Here is a 17,928-nt window from a genome sequence, read left to right on the forward strand (position 1 = left end):
GGACATGGTCCTCATGAGAACATGTCAGGGCATGAGCATGTGTCTTGTCCATGATCTTTTGTTTCTTTTGTCTAATCTCTCATCTGTATTTAAAGAGTCTCAAGGTGTCATAACTGTATTTTCTTGTGTTTTTCTTTCTTTGTTGTTGGGTTTTTTTTTTGCATGGGATGCTGGCGGGAGTGGGGGTTGTGACTCCAAGCATCAACATCATTCCCCACCAAATGCTTTGGGTTTTTTTTGAGGGTTTTTTCTTTTCTTTTTTGTTGTTGTTTTAAGATAAAGGGTTGGTGCAGGTGTGGCTGTGTGGTAAGAAGTTTACTTCTCAACCTCATGGTGATAGTGTAGTAATGGTGGTGGTGGTGGTGGGTTCAGCTTCACTGCACAGCACCTTCAGCAAATGTCTTCCACTAAAGCCCTGGGCCAACCAAATCCTTGTGAGTCGGTTTGGTAGCCGGAAACTGAAAGCTTGTCACGTGTGTGTGCATATATATATATATATATATATAGGCGCAGGAGTGGCTGTGTGGTAAGTAGCTTGCTTACCAACCACATGGTTCTGAGTTCAGTCCCACTGCATGGTACCTTGGGCAAGTGTCTTCTGCTATAGCCTCAGGCCGACCAAAGCCTTGTGAGTGGATTTGGTAGACGGAAACTGAAAGAAGCCCGTCGTATATATGTATATATGTGTGCGTGTATGTTTGTGTGTCTGTGTTTGTCCCCCCAACATCGCTTGACAACAGATGCTGGTGTGTTTACATCCCTGTAACTTAGTGGTTTGGCAAAAGAGACCGATAGAATAAGTACTAGGCTTACAAAGAATAAGTCCTGAAGTAGATTTGCTCGACTAAAGGTGGTGCTCCAGCATGACTGCAGTCAAATGGCTGAAACAAGTAAAAGAGAGTAAAGAGTAAGAGTATATATATATATATGCACACTCACACATTTGTGTTTGTTCCTCACCACTTGACAATCAATGCTGGTTTTTTTACGTCCCTCTAACGTAGCAGTTTGGAAAGAGAGACTGATAGAATAAGTAACAGGCTTTAAAAATGAATTTTTAAAAAAACAAGTGCTGGAGTTGATTTGTTTGGCTAAAACCCTCTGGTGCAGTGCTCCAGCATGGCCTCAGTCCAACAGGCAAAACATAAAAGGTAATCAATCATTCAAAGGTCAGTCTTTTGTCATTAAGACAGATGAATGACCCAATGACAACACCTGTTCCCATCCATTTTGTCTTTGTTTCCTTGGAGTTATATCTCCTTTGCTATTTTTTTGGTTTGGTTTTTGCTTTGAAGCACCTCCACAGGGAGTTTTTGCATTCTAATTGCATGGATTATCTCTGTTAAGAGATGTTTAAATTGTGAATATTGTAGAATAGGTTGAGTTATTATCAAAAGTCTCTTCATTGCTTCGTACAGTCTTTGTTGTTTGGTTAGAGGTTGTAGTGGTGGGAGGTGTTAGTGTTGGTTGTTTAGCCCAAGGTCAACCCTGGTTGAGTACACCTCTGATCAAAAGCATTCCAATCATGACCCAACTCATCTTTTCAGGATTATACCTAAGACAACATTATCTAACATGTTCCTATGTATCCCAAGGTGGAAGGGAGATGTTTTGATAAAGATTTAGCTGTTATTTCTTCCATATCAAGTGATAAGAGAGTTTCCCTTGTTGATGGCGGTGGCGGCAGCAGTCACGGTGGTGATAGTAGTAGTGGTGGTGGTAGTAGTAGTAGTTGTGGTGATGGTAGTAGTAGTAGTAGTAGTTGTGGTAGTGGTGGTAGTAGTAGTAGTAGTAGTAGTAGTGGTAGTTGTGGTAGTGGTGGTAGTAGTGGTAGTTGTGGTAGTGGTGGTAGTAGTAGTAGTAGTGGTAGTGGTGGTAGTAGTAGTAGTGGTAGTGGTGGTAGTAGTAGTAGTAATAGTGGTAGTTGTGGTAGTGGTGGTGGTAGTAGTAGTAGTAGTAGTAGTGTACTCTGTCAACTTTTGTATTAAATCACAATATTTTGATATCTGGAAATCCTGTCAGCCTCATTCTTTAAACAATTGCCATTTTTACTTCTTTTTGTGTTTTTTTTTACAGGTCCCCCCCCCCACACACACACACACTCCTTCTCTTTCTTTCTCTCTTTTCTCTCTCACCTACTGCTCTCTTCCATTTCCTCTTTTCACTTTCCTCTCTCTCTTACTCTGGTCTTTTCCTTCTTCCCCACACCCTGCCCAACCTTCTACTACTACTACTACTATTATGAAAACAACCATGTCAAACTCATTTTTAAAGAAGCAACACCCAGCAATTCCAATGACATGTTTTGAGGGGAGGGGATTTTTTTTTAAATAGGTCGTTGGGTGATTTCTGAAAACTTACCTCTTCCTAGTATAGAGTTGTTGTTTTAGGGTATAAAAGAGATCAGTCCCCTTTCACCATATTGGAACATTCAAAGGAGAGGGGCTTTCTCCGGCCGGGTTGCGGATCCGTGGAATAAGCTGCCGGACGAGATAGTGAAGATGCCGACGACCACTCGGTTCAAAGTGTCTCTTGACCAGAAATGGCCTGAACTCTTTGCATTAACACCCTCCCTGTACATAACTCCATGTCCCCCTACATGGCCTTGCGTTTTGCTTTTTGAGCCAAAAAATTAACTTAACTTAACTATAGGCGCAGGAGTGGCTGTGTGGTAAGTAGCTTGCTAACCAACCACATGGTTGCGGGTTCAGTCCCACTGCGTGACATCTTGGGCAAGTGTCTTCTGCTATAGCCCCGGGTCGACCAATTGCCTTGTGAGTGGATTTGGTAGACGGAAACTGAAAGAAGCCTGTCGTATATATGTATATATATATATATATATGTGTGTGTGTGTGTGTGATTGTGTGTCTGTGTTTACATCCCCGTCACTTAGCGGTTCGGCAAAAGAGACCGATAGAATAAGTACTGGGCTTACAAAAGAATAAGTCCCGGGGTCGATTTGCTCGACTAAAGGCGGTGCTCCAGCATGGCCGCAGTCAAATGACTGAAACAAATAAAAGAGTAAAAGAGTAAAGAGTATCTGCTTTTCATTCTTATGTGGAAGGGACATGACATGTTCAACCATTGATCAGGCAGTCCATCCATTGCCAGCCCTCTTTGAAAGGCAGGTTTTGCATGCCATGGTTTCTGATGTGGATAGATGCAATGTGGCTTCACCACCTGTAGATTTTCCTGGACTCTGAGCAAGTTGGTCTCCGTTTGCAAGACTCATTTTTCTGCAGCTCATTCCCTTGACAGAGTTGATATCCTGGGTCAAGAAAAGGTCTCAATTGCGTGTGCCTGGTGCCGGGGAATATCATCAGGGGCTCACACCACCCTCTGCCACTTGGGCATTGTGTTTGGTTAAAGCTTCTATGTCAGTAATATGTAAAGATCTAGTGTTGGGCTAAAGCAATGAAGTTGTTGGGAAAACTCTAGGTGTTGACGGAGATGAGCCACTGATCCATTTCAGATTTCTTTCAAGCCAGAGACTACCATAGATAACTTAGAGAAATCCCTCGCCTGGCAGTGCTACCAACAGGTACTACTAGTTAAGATAAACTCTACAGGTATGAAAGTGCCATTGGATAGGACTGTCCAAGATATGACTTGTGCAGTCTCTGAGCATTGCTGATTTGTGGAGTTATGTTGAAAAGCTGTCTGCACATGCAGGACGTAACCAGTTATCAGCTGTGTTCATTGTGAGAATTGTCCCACCACCCACCTTTAACAAGAAAGGGCAATTGGTGTTCCTCTCTCTCGGGGTTATGGCTAAAGAAGTTGTGTGCTAGACAAGGCAGAAAAAATTGCGGACAAACGCTTCCTCTTCGATCAAGCCCTAATCGATTTTTTTTTTTGAAATTCCATTTGGAAAGGAAAAATGAGGCTGGAGAGGGAAGTAATCTCCCAGTGAGTTCGTCAAGAGGTGAGTAACTACAGCAAGAATGAATAGAACTACTCAAAGATTGGAGAACAACAGGTGGGTGAGGGCTCATGTCCCAAGTAGCCTGGATGATCCTAGATTTGTGGGGTTCCTTTGTGGGCTAAAGTAAGAGTTTCTTCTGTAACTGGAGGACTGCATCATTCATACTTTCACATACTTTGTATTTTATGTTTATTTTTCATCTCATTTCGCCTCCTCTCTATTTCTTCCCCTCATCTTTTATGTAAACCTCAACACATATTATTATAAGCTGTCCTTGTATTGTCATCCCTCATCTAATACCCCAGCTGGCAGAATCGTTAGCACGCTGGACAAAATGCTTTGTGGTATTTTGTCTCAAAGGCGGCGAGCTGGCAGAAACATTAGTGCGCCGGGCGAAATGCTTAGCAGCATTTCGTCTGTCGCAACGTTGTGAGTTCAAATTCCGCCGAGGTCGACTTTGCCTTTCATCCTTTCGGGGTCGATAAATTAAGTACCAGTTACGCACTGGGGTCAGTGTAATCGACTTAATACCTATGTCTGTCCTTGTTTGTCCCCTCTATGTTTAGCCCCTTGTGGGTAATAAAGAAATAAGTATTTTGTCTACCGCTACATTCTGAGTTCAAATTCCATCAAGGTTGACTTTGCCTTTCATCCTTTCGGGGCCGATAAATTAAATACCAGTCCAGTACTGGGGTCAGTGTAATCGACTATACCCCTCCCCACAAATTCCAGGCTTTGTGCCTATAATAGAAAGGATTGTTGTTGTTGTTATTATTATTATTGTTATTATCATCATCTTTATTACGTTAACCATATCAAATCTTGGTTAATCCAATTAATACTTGCTTAATTCCTTTGCTATTTTCAGCTAATTTTAGTTATTCCTGTAATCATAATATTACTGACCTCCTAATTAGTTCAATCACCTGTGCCACCATCTCACTTAAATCTGTTAACTTTTAGCCTAATCCTAACTGTTAGTACTGGGTTAATTATTAATAAGTTAGTGCTAATTATGTAGTGTTAATTATGCCACTAATTTACCTAACGATCCTTTACATTTTCTACTTGAACCTTGTCAAAGTCAACTTTACATTTTAATCTTTACAGGGTCAATAAAATGCAGTACCAGTAAAATACGGTGGGGTGGGATCACTATAACTCCTACCACCACCACCACCACCGTTGGTATCATTGGTGTATTTGGATTAAATGACAACCCATTTCTTATTGATTATTTGTTGTTGTTGTTGTTATTTGTTTATTTAGCTACAGGAATGGCTATGTGGTTTCAAGTTCAGTCCCACTGTGTGGAACCATGAGCAAATGTCTTAACCCTTTAGTGTTCAGATTATTCTGTCAAATGTGATGTTTATTTATCTAAAATGGTTTGAATTAATCATGCATTGTCTTGTAGTTTAGAGATTGCAGTGATGTGATTATTTTAGTTTTAGAATGACATGGTAGGGCTGAGGTGAGAGGCGAGATCTGGTCAGTTTCAATATAAAACAGGTTAAATATTTTGGCCGGATATAGCCGGTTTGAATGCTAAAGGGTTAAGCCAACCACAGCCTTATGAATAGCTAGGGCAGACAGTGTGTGTGTATGTTTGTGTTTGTTTGTTTGTTGGCAAAGAAAAGCAGGATCAGTGTGCTATGCAAAAGTATCTTGTGATATTTGGTTTGCATCCCTTTGCAGTAAGGTCCACAGTGCTGTTTTACATGGTGAGGTCACTAAAGTAAATCCCAGACAATCCACTGAGCTGGACTTATATAATTATGATGATAATAATAATAATAATAATAATAATAATAATAATGAAATTATTGTATATAGTGCTCAGGTGCACCGCAACTTGTCAAAAGTGCATATAAAGCATATGCAGTAATGTACAAATGTCTGGAAAGTGGACAGTGTATGAGTCAGATACATGCTTGCATGTGTATGGAGGGGAGAAAATCAGGTGTAGTGTTGGCGTATCTCAGGAAGCATGGAAGTTTTGAAGGATGCAGTGCTCCGACAACTAACAACTGATGCTGGCAGTCTGTTCCATACTTCAGCAACTCTTAGCGTGAAAAAATGTTTCCGAAAGTCATGGGATCTGTGTTGTTTTCTGACTTTGTAAATATGTCTAACATGGGTGTTAGACAGGTGGAGTTTGAAAAGGTGCTCAGAGTTATTGTTTGTAGGATTGTAATAGCTTTACTGCATATAGTTGTGGCCTTTTTCATTCTGAGCTAAATTTGTCTTTCCTTCCTTGGTGGGGGTCACTGAGATAAAGTACCAGGTCACAGACAGTGTATGATAAGTATATATTCCTATAAGGCATCCTAGAAGGGGATGAAACTTTAATTTAAAAGCCTTAAACATAGGACCCCAACATGGCCAAAGTCCAAAATACTGATGCCAATAAAACTGTGTTATACATTTTTTGTTTTATTTTTTGTTTCCAGGGCTCCAGCATGGTCAGAATCTGTGTATGTGTATATATATATATATGTTTTTTAATGATTTAAAAAACATTACCAATGTTGTCATTGTTTAAACCCTAATCAGCCCTGATTGAGGTGTGTACCTATGATGAACCATCCCACCTCACATTAACTCATTTGCCCTCAATTCACTGAGTTTGTTCCACTTTGCTTCAACTCAACTCATATAACCTCCCCAATTCCCTTCATCTTATTTCATTTCATTCTACCTCACCACAGCTCATCTTATCCCATCTCAGCTTACCTCATCCCACCTCATCTTCACATCATCCTACCTTGACCACCTCACTTCACTTCAGCTCACCTCATTCCATTACATATCACTTCCACTCATCTCATCCCAGCTCCACTCACCTCGTCCTGACTCCACTCACCTCGTTCTGACTCCACTCACCTTATCCTGCCTCCACCCATCTTGCCCTGCCTCCACTCACCTTGTCCCACTGCCACTCACATTGTGTCACCACCACTCAGTTTGTCCCATCTCCACTCATCATGATACAACTCATCCTACTGTGGATTACCTCTGCTCAATTCAACTCATTGTAGCTCACTTCAGCTCATCCACCTAAACCTACCTCAACTCAACTCATCCCACCTCAGTTCACCTCTCCTCCTCTCAGCTCATCCTCATCCCACCTCAACTTGACTTTTCCTGACTCACTTCAACTTGACTCATCTAACTGCACCTGCCTCATCTCTACTCATCTCACCTCAGCCCAAACATACCTCAACTCGACTTCTCCCTCTAAGTTAGTGCTAATTATGTAGTGTTAATTACACCACTAATTTACTTAATGATCCATTCTACCTCACTCCTCACCTCAACACACTTCACTTCATTCCTTGTCCTTTCTCTCTTTTCATAGAACTCAAAGCTTCCCTGTTGACAATCCGCTATGAAGAACCACCTTTATTCCTTTGCCTCAAAGTTGGCAAACCCAAAAACACAACGGTAACCTATGAGGCGCCATTCAGTACTTACGGTAAAGCTAAGAAACCAGAATACTGGTTCACAGTCTCCCAAGAGAAGTAAGTAGCTCCGTGGTTTCTTGTCATATTGTTGTTGCAGATTTTGTTGTTTTACCCCAGTTCAGGACTGAATAGGTGGATGATCAAAGCCATTTCAAATCATGATTATTCTATTGTCCAATGTGTCCTTTCTTTGTTTTTAAGACGTTATACTGTAACTTGAGGGAGATTTTACTGCTATTTCTAGTAACCTTATCGAGGCACCATCATGGCCTTTGCATGGTCTTTGAGATCAATAAGATGGACATGGTTGATGTTCTCCTTGAATAATAACTATTTGATGGCTGCAAGAAAATGCATGAAGAGGAAAGGAAAGGAGTGGGTAGTGTTAGGGTGAGGTTTGGTGAATGCGACACAGAATGGGTGATGAGAAGAGGAGAGAGGTGCGAGTCACAAGCCTGAACTGAGGCGGCAGAAGGTCAGCATGTTCCATGGGCTACCACTACTACAATTGTGATAGTGGTAGTAATGATGGTCCTTGAAGTAGTGGTAGTGTACTAGTACCGTGGTATATTACTGCTGGTATATTACATGGCGGCGAGCTGGCAGAATCGTTAGCAAGCTGGGCGAAATGCTTTGCGGTATTTCGTCTGCCGCTACGTTCTGAGTTAAAATTCCGCCGAGGTCGACTTTGCCTTTCATCCTTTCGGGGTCAATTAAATAAGTACCGGTAACGCACTGGGGTCGACATAATCGACTCAATCCGTTTGTCTGTCCTTGTTTGTCCTCTCTGTGTTTAGCCCCTTGTGGGTAGTAAAGAAATAGGTATATTACTGCTGGTGTTGAGGTAACAGAGACAGTGTACAATGACAGCACTTTCATGGACCAGAGCTTGGTGTGTGTTGCGAAACACTTTTTTTTTCCCCCCATATTATATCCCTATCAAGGACACCCATTGACCCCTTCCCAGCTTGCCATTAAATCTCTCTTCATCCATCCATCTTCTCTGCCCGCTATTCTTGGGAAGGTCATGGAGGGAGAGTCCTCAGGCACCTTCGCAATAGATCCTATCAAAAGCAACCGTCATGACACTTTCTGAAATTGGGTTCCTCCAAAGGATCTCTGGAGTACTCAAGTACTCAACAAGGCGCATAGCTCAGAGATTGGGAGTGTCTCCAGGCCTAGCTACTAATTGTCTGCTTTGAGCAGCCACAGCTCCAGTACTATGGACTTGTGATTAGAATGTTGAAGATAGGAATCACAAGATGAATTCTTCAAGCTGAGCCAACTGGCTGGAGACCAAGAGGTAAATCAAGAACAAGATGGTTGGATAATATCTACAGTCTCCACTAGTCATGCTTAGGAATCTAGCCTGAAAGTGGAATGAGAGTTGCAAAAGCAAAAGCCTCTCTCCTGAGATTTAAAATCAGAATTTTTTGCCTTGTACTTGTCTGACCCTCCTACTAAATAAAGCCACTGGAAACCTACCTTGTCGGTATTTTTTCTATTTCAGAGCTGATAACTTCTATGCATTCCTTCTTCATTGGAAACCAGAAATCTATGGAGACGATGAAGAAACGGAAGCCCGCAAACTGGGTTTTGTGATTTTTGACAACAGCAGTAACCAAGCCGAGGATGATCTAGATATTTTAGATGGCTATTTTGGACACCGAGAAAGTATTTCCAAAGACTGGGAGGTAAGCTTTATACAAAACCAAAATATACAAACAAAACACATCAATGCTTATTGGTCTATTCACCTCTTATTTAGATGTTACCTATTTTAGCTATCTATTATCTGCTAATCTGTTATTTACCTAACATCTGTGTTAATCTACTTATCTAGTGTCTATTTATCTATTATCTATTCTGTTATCCATATCAAAATATCTGTTATCCATTTACTATTATCTTTAGCTATTTACCAACTATGTGTTTATTATCATATTTAGCTATTATCTATCATCTATTAATCTGTTTATCTATAACTAGCAGTTATCTATTATTTATTTAGTATTAACATTTAGCTGTTTACTTATTTTCTGTTTATCTATTTGTTATCTGTTTAGCTATTTTCTACTTATCTGTTATCTATTATTTATTTTCCTATAATCTATTAATCTTTTATCTATCATCTATATTCTCCTTGCTATTAATCTATCTCGCTATCTATCTATCTGTCGTCTTATCTCTTACCAATTTGCCTCTCATCTATTTTTCTATTCTCCCCCCGTCTCTCTCTCTATATATATATACATATAGACCACTTGCATTTTTTTCCCTCTGTCCTCCCACCTCGGGATCTTTCTTTCTCCTATGTTTCCGACGAAGAGCTCCGCTCGAAACGTCATACCCTCCGTCTTCCCTTTTTTCCTGAGCGCCCAATAATACTTTATTTGTTCCACATCCTCGCGTTGTTGTCTTTTTGTTTTCTTGTTTGGATTAACTTTATATATATATATAATATATATATATATATATATATATATATATATATATGTATATATATATGTATATATATATATGTTATCTATTCCTTTTTTATCTATTTTGTTGTATGTTTTTTATAAGGGCGTGCATGTCTGTGTGTGTTATGGTTTTCTATTTCGTAAGTTGCATACAATTCTGTGACCCTCTCTCAATTCAAGAAACAAAATCCCACAAACAGTCCCTTTTCAGTTCCAAAACTTCAATATTCTGTTGAAAGACCAAAGGTTAAACATTATTCCCGTCTTTCTGCCCACTCACTAACTACCCTCTCCATTCTGTCTTTCTCGCTTTACCCAGCACCTTCTGAATGTATAAGTTCACTCACCTCAGCACCATCATTAAGCTCCCATACATTATATCAAACAATTCATCCTGACTTTCTTTAGTTTATTAACCAGGAGCGATTTGTAATTGCATTAATGCCCAAATGATTAATACCAGTAAGTGATTTCACAAAATCAGGGGTTTTCATTAACAAAAGCTTGATTATCAAAGAATAAAGCTCTGCTATGTAGAACTGTGAGTCAATGCAATGTATAGTGTAAACATTCAAACATTATCATTATCTTTCCAAATCCTGTTGCATTTCTCATGGACTTTTTGGTCTTCCAAAGTAGTTTTGGTATACAAGTTGACCTACCTGTTTTGGCTGTAAAGTTTGGTCTGGGAAATCACGTATGTCAAGAAGTATGGTGACTTGTCTTTTATGCCACAAAACCAAATCGTTGTAGCACAGCTTAAATATTCCTCTGCTAATTATACCTAACTCTGGTTTAACTAGGTTAATTATTCTGCACCACTTAGAATAATTACCCTTAGAATCACTCTCAAGGTTTGTTTTATGGTCTTTAAGTGTTATGTAAGAGCACCAGGGTGCCAGGCATTCTACCCTGTCATCTACTTTAGCCTTGCTTTTAATTCTTAGATTTCTAAATTAAATGGACTTATATAAGTCTTGGCTTTAGACTTACAATAAAAGATTCTTACATTGCTAGATAAAAATGTGTGTGTAAGTATACACACACACACACACACACACACAGATATATATTTATATATCTGTGTGTGTCTGCTTATGTCACCATAACTTAATGGTTTGGCAAAAGAGACTGATAGAATAAGTACTAGACTTACAAAGTATAAAGCCCTGGGGTCAACTGTTTCAACTAAAATCCCCTTTAAGGTGGTGCTCCAGCATGGCCACAGTCAAAATGACTAAAACGAATAAAAAAGATTATATATATAGGCGCAGGAGTGGCTGTGTGGTAAGTAGCTTGCTAACCAACCATATGGTTCCGGGTTCAGTCCCACTGCATGGCATCTTGGGCAAGTGTCTTCTGCTATAGCCCCGGGCCGACCAATGCCTTGTGAGTGGATTTGGTAGACGGAAACTGAAAGAAGCCTGTCGTATATATGTATATGTATGTGTTTGTGTGTCCCCCTAGCATTGCTTGACAACCGATGCTGGTGTGTTTACGTCCCCGTCACTTAGCGGTTCGGCAAAAGAGACCAATAGAATAAGTACTGGGCTTACAAAGAATAAGTCCCGGGGCAAGTGTCTTCTGCTATAGCCTCAGGCCAACAAAAGCACTGTGAGCAGATTTGGTAGATGGAAACTGAAAGAAGCCCATTGAATATATAGATATATATGTGTATGTGTGAGTCTTTGTGTCTAACCCCCCCCCCCCCCGCGCCATCACTGCTTGAAAGCTGGTGCTGTGTCTATGTCCCCATAACTTAGCAGTTTGGCAAAAGAGAGCAATAAAATAAGTAGCAGGCTTTAGAAAAAAGACAAGTACTGGGGGTCGATTCAACTGACTAAAATTCTTCTCGGCAGTGCCCCAGCATGGCCGCAGTCTCTAACGACTAAAACAAGCTGAAGATAAACACTAAAAGACATACATAGGGAGATAGATAGAGAGAGAGAGGGAGATACGTGTGTGTGTGTGTGCATGCATGTGTATGTGTATTTATGCACATGCTGTTATACACACACACTCACACACATTTTATTGCTCTCTTTTGCCAAACTGCTAAGTTATGGGGACATAGACACAGCACCAGCTTTCAAGCAGTGATGGCGGGGGGGGGGTAGACACAAAGACTCACACATACACATATATATCTATATATTCAATGGGCTTCTTTCAGTTTCCATCTACCAAATCTGCTCACAGTGCTTTTGTTGGCCTGAGGCTATAGCAGAAGACACTTGCCCCGGGACTTATTCTTTGTAAGCCCAGTACTTATTCTATTGGTCTCTTTTGCCGAACCGCTAAGTGACGGGGACGTAAACACACCAGCATCGGTTGTCAAGCAATGCTAGGGGGACACACAAACACATACATATACATATATGTATCTATATGTCAGTCCTGTCTACAGAAACACACAGCCTAATCTTATCGTGTAAGGTATCGTCTGTCAGCTATCTGCTGCGTATTGAGTCAGTTGGCCAACTTCGTGATCCTCCAGCTGTAAGAGCAAAGAAGTTTCGTGGCAAAAATGTTACCATTTCCAGTTGTAAATAATGCAGCTGGCTGCAGATTCTCTCCAGATTAACAGCACTTCTTGCAGGCGATATGTTTGTACATGTAGAACTAGCATGTTTATCTTTCTGACAATCTGTGTGTCCACCCCCCACAAATATTTGTATATATGTGTATGTATGTATGTATATGTGTGTGTGTGTACATGCGTGTGTGTATATATATATATACTCTTTTTACTCTTTTACTTGTTTCAGTCATTTGACTGCGGCCATGCTGGAGCACCACCTTTAGTCGAGCAACTCGACCCCGGGACTTATTCTTTGTAAGCCCAGTACTTATTCTATCGATCTCTTTTGCCGAACCGCTAAGTGACGGGGACGTAAACACACCAGCATCGGTTGTCAAGCAATGCTAGGGGGACAATCAGACACACAAACACACACACATACACACATATATATATATATATATACATATATACGACAGGCTTCTTTCAGTTTCCGTCTACCAAATCCACTCACAAGGCATTGGTCGGCCCAGGGCTATAGTAAAAGACACTTGCCCAAGATACCACGCAGTGGGACAGAACCCGGAACCATGTGGTTGGTTAGCAAGCTACTTACCACACAGCCACTCCTGCGCCATATATATATATATATATATATGTCAGAAATATTAAATTTCTAAATATCTCATAGAGATATGTACGGTGGTGGGGCGATAGAATGGTTGTATACTGTCAATCTAACGTGAACGTGACAGTAGGGGATTACACCACCGCTTTTTAGCCCTAGGAAGCATCGACGCTTCCTGATGGCTTCGACACATTTTTTTCCTGTGTCCTTATATATTTACGAAGGACATAATATATGTAAGGATATAATATATGTAAGGATATAATATATGTAAATATATAAGGACACAGGAAAAAAATGTGTCGAAGCCATTAGGAAGCGTCGATGCTTCCTAGGGCTAAACAGCGGTGGTGTAATCCTCTACTGTCACGTTCACGTTAGATTGACAGTATACAACCATTCTATATATATATATATATGATAATATAAATAATATATAAATATATGCATATATACATACGTATATGTAGATACCTACATATGTATGTATATATACATGCATATATGGGTACAGGACATCAAAAAAATATTGAACACAATGAGAAACGAAAACATAAAAACAAAACCATAGAGACGAGACATGCAACCTAAAGAATATTCCCCTTCTTCAGTTGTCCCTGTTTCATCTACTCCACGTTTCGAAGGCAAGGACAATAAGCGACTTCGTTGAAACAGTCCTTCCTGCAAGGCAAATTAAATAAAATTTGGGATTTTTTGGGTGAAAGTGGTAACAAGAACAAAACTGTAAAAACAAATGGTGAGGGCTGTTGAGCCAAGACAAGAGTAGTATATATATATATATATATATATATGTGGTGTGTGTGTGTGTGAGGAGGAGACAGGAGGGTTTCCTCAAACTGGAGAACTGGCCTGGATGCTTATTACAGCGAAGTGGACTCTACTAAAGGTAGTGAAGATGCCAGGTCGGGGTATTAAAGCAGGCAGTGAGTTAAGTCTGTTGCCCATATAGGCCATTGTGGAGTTTGAACTTGGATTGTAAAACAAAAGTTTTTGGGGGACAAAAATTGTTTGGCATTTGGTCTGACTTCCTCTCAGTTTCTCCACTGAGTTGGTACTTTTGGTATTTTATTATTTTCTGTTTTTATTGACCCCTGGAAACACGAAGGGCCAGTCTAGCTTGATAGGATTTGATCCCAGATTGCAGAAAGTCGGAAATAATACCACCAGGCATTTGTAATCAAGGCTGTCCCGGGACAAGAGCTGAATAGGAAACTGGGTTATGCACACACATACACACTTATCCATTTCATACTCATATATGCATACATACATTCATATACATATACGCACCTTGATATACACATATGCACTCCTACACTTATACTCGTACACACACACTAATATAAACACACAAACACATACACACATACACCAACAGATTATATTATACACTTACATATATACACACTGATATTATACATCCAGACGCAGGAGTGGCTGTGTGGTAAGTAGCTTGCTAACCAACCACATGGTTCCGGGTTCAGTCCCACTGCGTGGCATCTTGGGCAAGTGTCTTCTGCTATAGCCCCGGGCCGACCAAAGCCTTGTGAGTGGATTTGGTACGGAAACTGAAAGAAGCCCGTCGTATATATGTATATATATGTATGTGTGTGTGTGTGTTTGTCCTCCCCCACCATTGCTTGACAACTGATGCTGGTGTGTTTACGTCCCCGTAACTTAGTGGTTCGGCAAAATAGACCGATAGAATAAGTACTGGGCTTACAAAGAATAAGTCCCGGGGTCGATTTGCTCAACTAAAGGTGGTGCTCCAGCATGGCCGCAGTCAAATGACTGAAACAAGTAAGAGTAAAAGAGTAAAAGTATGCATATACACACACATACACACTTACTCATATACCCCACCACACACACACCAATATACACAGACATAGCTAAGCACTCAGCACTTAATCATTGAATCCAGTTAAACACTAATGAGTGTTGTTATTGTATAATGTACCCTGCCCCCATGCACGCACATTCTTTGCAGATGTCCCTCTATAGCCCAGGAGCTTTCAGATACAATGGTTTACGTCATCCTCATCCTACCCCTTGCTCTGTCTTGTTTCCTCTCTCTCCTTCACTCTTTCCTCATATCCAGAATGACAAGCGGCCGGACAGACAGACACCCCCCCCACACACATACACACATTGTGTGTGTTGCTTACATACATGCACAGTGTTGCATATACTAGCATGTATAAACAAACATTGAAATAGAAAACGCACAATCACACATACGCATGTACATGCATGCACAATGTTGCACACACACATAAGTGTGCATAAGCATACAACTGCAAAACACACACACACACACACACGCATGCAGATATCAAGGAAAACTCCTTCCCCCACCCTCCATCAACCCCTCCCCCTCACATCCCCCCCCCCGAAACCCCAGTCATGGGGGTGGTGGTGCAGGGAAGGTGAGGTACAATTTACTAGGGTCACATGTTGTAAACTGAACCAAACACCAAGATCCAACATCCTGTCTGTCATTTCCTAATTGACACGTCCCTAATTAGGGATTAAGGATCTGTGGGTTTAGGGGCTGCCTAAGAAATGCTCTTGAGGTTTAACTTTTATGGAATCTTCTTTTACTTGTTTCAGTCATTGGACTGTGGCCATGCTACAGCACTTCCTTGAAGGGTTTTAGTTAGACAAATCAACCCCTATACTTTTTTTTTTCTTTTTTACGTCTGGTATTTATTCTATGAATCTCTTTTACCGGCCTGCTAAGTTATGGAGATGTAAACAAACCAACACTGGTTTTTTAGTTGTAGGGGCAGATACACATACACACACACACACATGCACACGCAGTGGGCTTCCACATAGTTTCCATCTACCAAGTTCACTCACAAGGCATTGGTTGGTCAGGGCTAGAGCGGAAAAAAGACACTTACACAAGGTGCCATGCGGTAGGACTGAACCCAAAACCACATCGTTGCAAAGTGGGCTTTTTAATCACACAGCCATGCCTGCACTTGTAATGCAACCGTGATTCATCATCGCTAACATTCTTCCCATCTTTCATACATAATCTGTAGCGTATCATCGTTATCAGTCTCAAGATCATCAAAAATAATCCCGTCAAAGGTTACTCCGTCAATACCCTGTCAATGAATTACCCCATCAAAGATTGTCCCCATTGAAGACTACTTCATCAAAGATTATCCCATCACCATATTTGTCTTAGATGGCAGATTGGCAGAGACCTTGGAACATCAGATAGAGTGTTCTGCAGTATTTGTTTTGACACTTGGCATACTCCGAGTTCAAATTCTGTTGAAGTCAATTTGGCCTTTCATCTCTGGTGGGGTTTGGAAAAAAAGTTACCTGAAAAAAATTACCTATTAAAATGCTGAGGATTAGCAGAACTCTTTTTTTTTACTTGTTTCAGTCATGTGACTGTGGCCATGCTGGAGCACCGCCTTTAGTCGATCAAATCGACCCCAGGGATTATTCTTTGTAAGCCTAGTACTTATTCTATCGGTCTCTTTTTTGCTGAACTGCTAAGTTACGGGGACGTAAACACACCAGCATCGGTTGTCAAGCGATGTTGGGAGGACAAACGGACACACAATCACAGACACACAAACACACACACACATATATATATACATATATATGACGGGCTTCTTTCAGTTTCCGTCTACCAAATCCACTCACAAGGCTTTAGTCGGCCCGAGGCTATAGTAGAAGACACTTACCCAAGGTACCACGCAGTGGGACTGAACCCGGAACCATGTGATTCGTATGCAAGCTACTTACCACACAGCCACTCCTATGCATGTAGGAGAACTGTATAAACTGTAAAGACATCAGACTGAATTTCTTGTGGTATTTATTTATACTTTGACCCTTCATCTCTTATCTGACTCTTTGCATCTCCTTCTGTTCATTTTCTCCTCCCCTACTAAATGTGAGTAGCCTTGTAGCTCTTCCCTTAAAAGAACTGGGTCTGTTGTCCACCCCATCCTCTTCTCTCATACTCTAACCTCTCATCTCATGGCAATAAAACCAACACCCTCCTCTCCCACAGGATTCGTGGTCTTGTCAGTTGCATGGTGACCTCAATAGCACTAGTGTCATGGAAAAAGTACTCAATACATGCTGCAGAGTGGTTGATGTTAGGAAGGGCATCCAGCTATAGAAACCCTGCCACAGCAGGCATTGAAGCCTGCGGCAGTCCTTGGATTCTGCCAAGCCATCCAACCCATGCCAGCATGGAACATAGACGTTAAAATGATGATAATGCATTCATTGTATGTGTATGTGTGTGTGTGTATGTGTGTGCGTGTGTGTGTGTGGATAGTGTAGGCGCAATGGCCCAGTGGTTAGGGCAGCGGACTCGCGGTCGTAGGATCGCGGTTTCGATTCCCAGACCGGGCGTTGTGAGTGTTTATTGAGCGAAAACACCTAAAGCTCCACGAGGCTCCGGCAGGAGATGGTGGTGATCCCTGCTCTACTCTTTCACCACAACTTTCTCTCACTCTTACTTCCCGTTTCTGTTGTACCTGTATTTCAAAGGGCCGGCCTTGTCACTCTCTGTGTCACGCTGAAAATCCCCGAGAACTACGTTAAGGGTACACGTGTCTGTGGAGTGCTCAGCCACTTACACGTTAATTTCACGAGCAGGCTGTTCCGTTGATTCGGATCAACCGGAACCCTCGTCGTCGCAACCGACGGAGTGCTTCCAAGTGTGTGGATAGATGGGTGGATAGATAAATAGACAGACAAACAGACTCACACACACACACACACAGGTAACATGCAATCCAAGATACTTTTCTGTCTGAAAATATAACATCTGCTGTTGAGTCTGTTTGTCCAAAGCTGGACTCGCTAGTCATATAAGATCTCATGACAGCATTTATTAATTCAAGAGATGGCCT

At 41.1% G+C, this 17,928-nt stretch overlaps 1 protein-coding gene across 9 annotated transcripts in view; it reads left to right on the forward strand.

The window, feature by feature from the left end:
- LOC115223775 (oxidation resistance protein 1) overlaps positions 1–17,928 on the forward strand; it is a 143,045-nt gene that overhangs the window by 36,479 nt on the left and 88,638 nt on the right. For all 9 annotated transcript variants that reach the window (XM_036512935.1, XM_036512941.1, XM_036512938.1 and 6 more), the window contains 2 exons: positions 7,287–7,449; positions 8,903–9,086. In XM_036512935.1, coding sequence (XP_036368828.1) covers positions 7,287–7,449; positions 8,903–9,086 — 347 coding nt within the window. The remainder of the gene's footprint in view (positions 1–7,286; positions 7,450–8,902; positions 9,087–17,928) is intronic.

This window comes from Octopus sinensis, linkage group LG24 (assembly GCF_006345805.1).
Source record: "Octopus sinensis linkage group LG24, ASM634580v1, whole genome shotgun sequence".
NCBI lineage: Eukaryota > Metazoa > Mollusca > Cephalopoda > Octopoda > Octopodidae > Octopus > Octopus sinensis.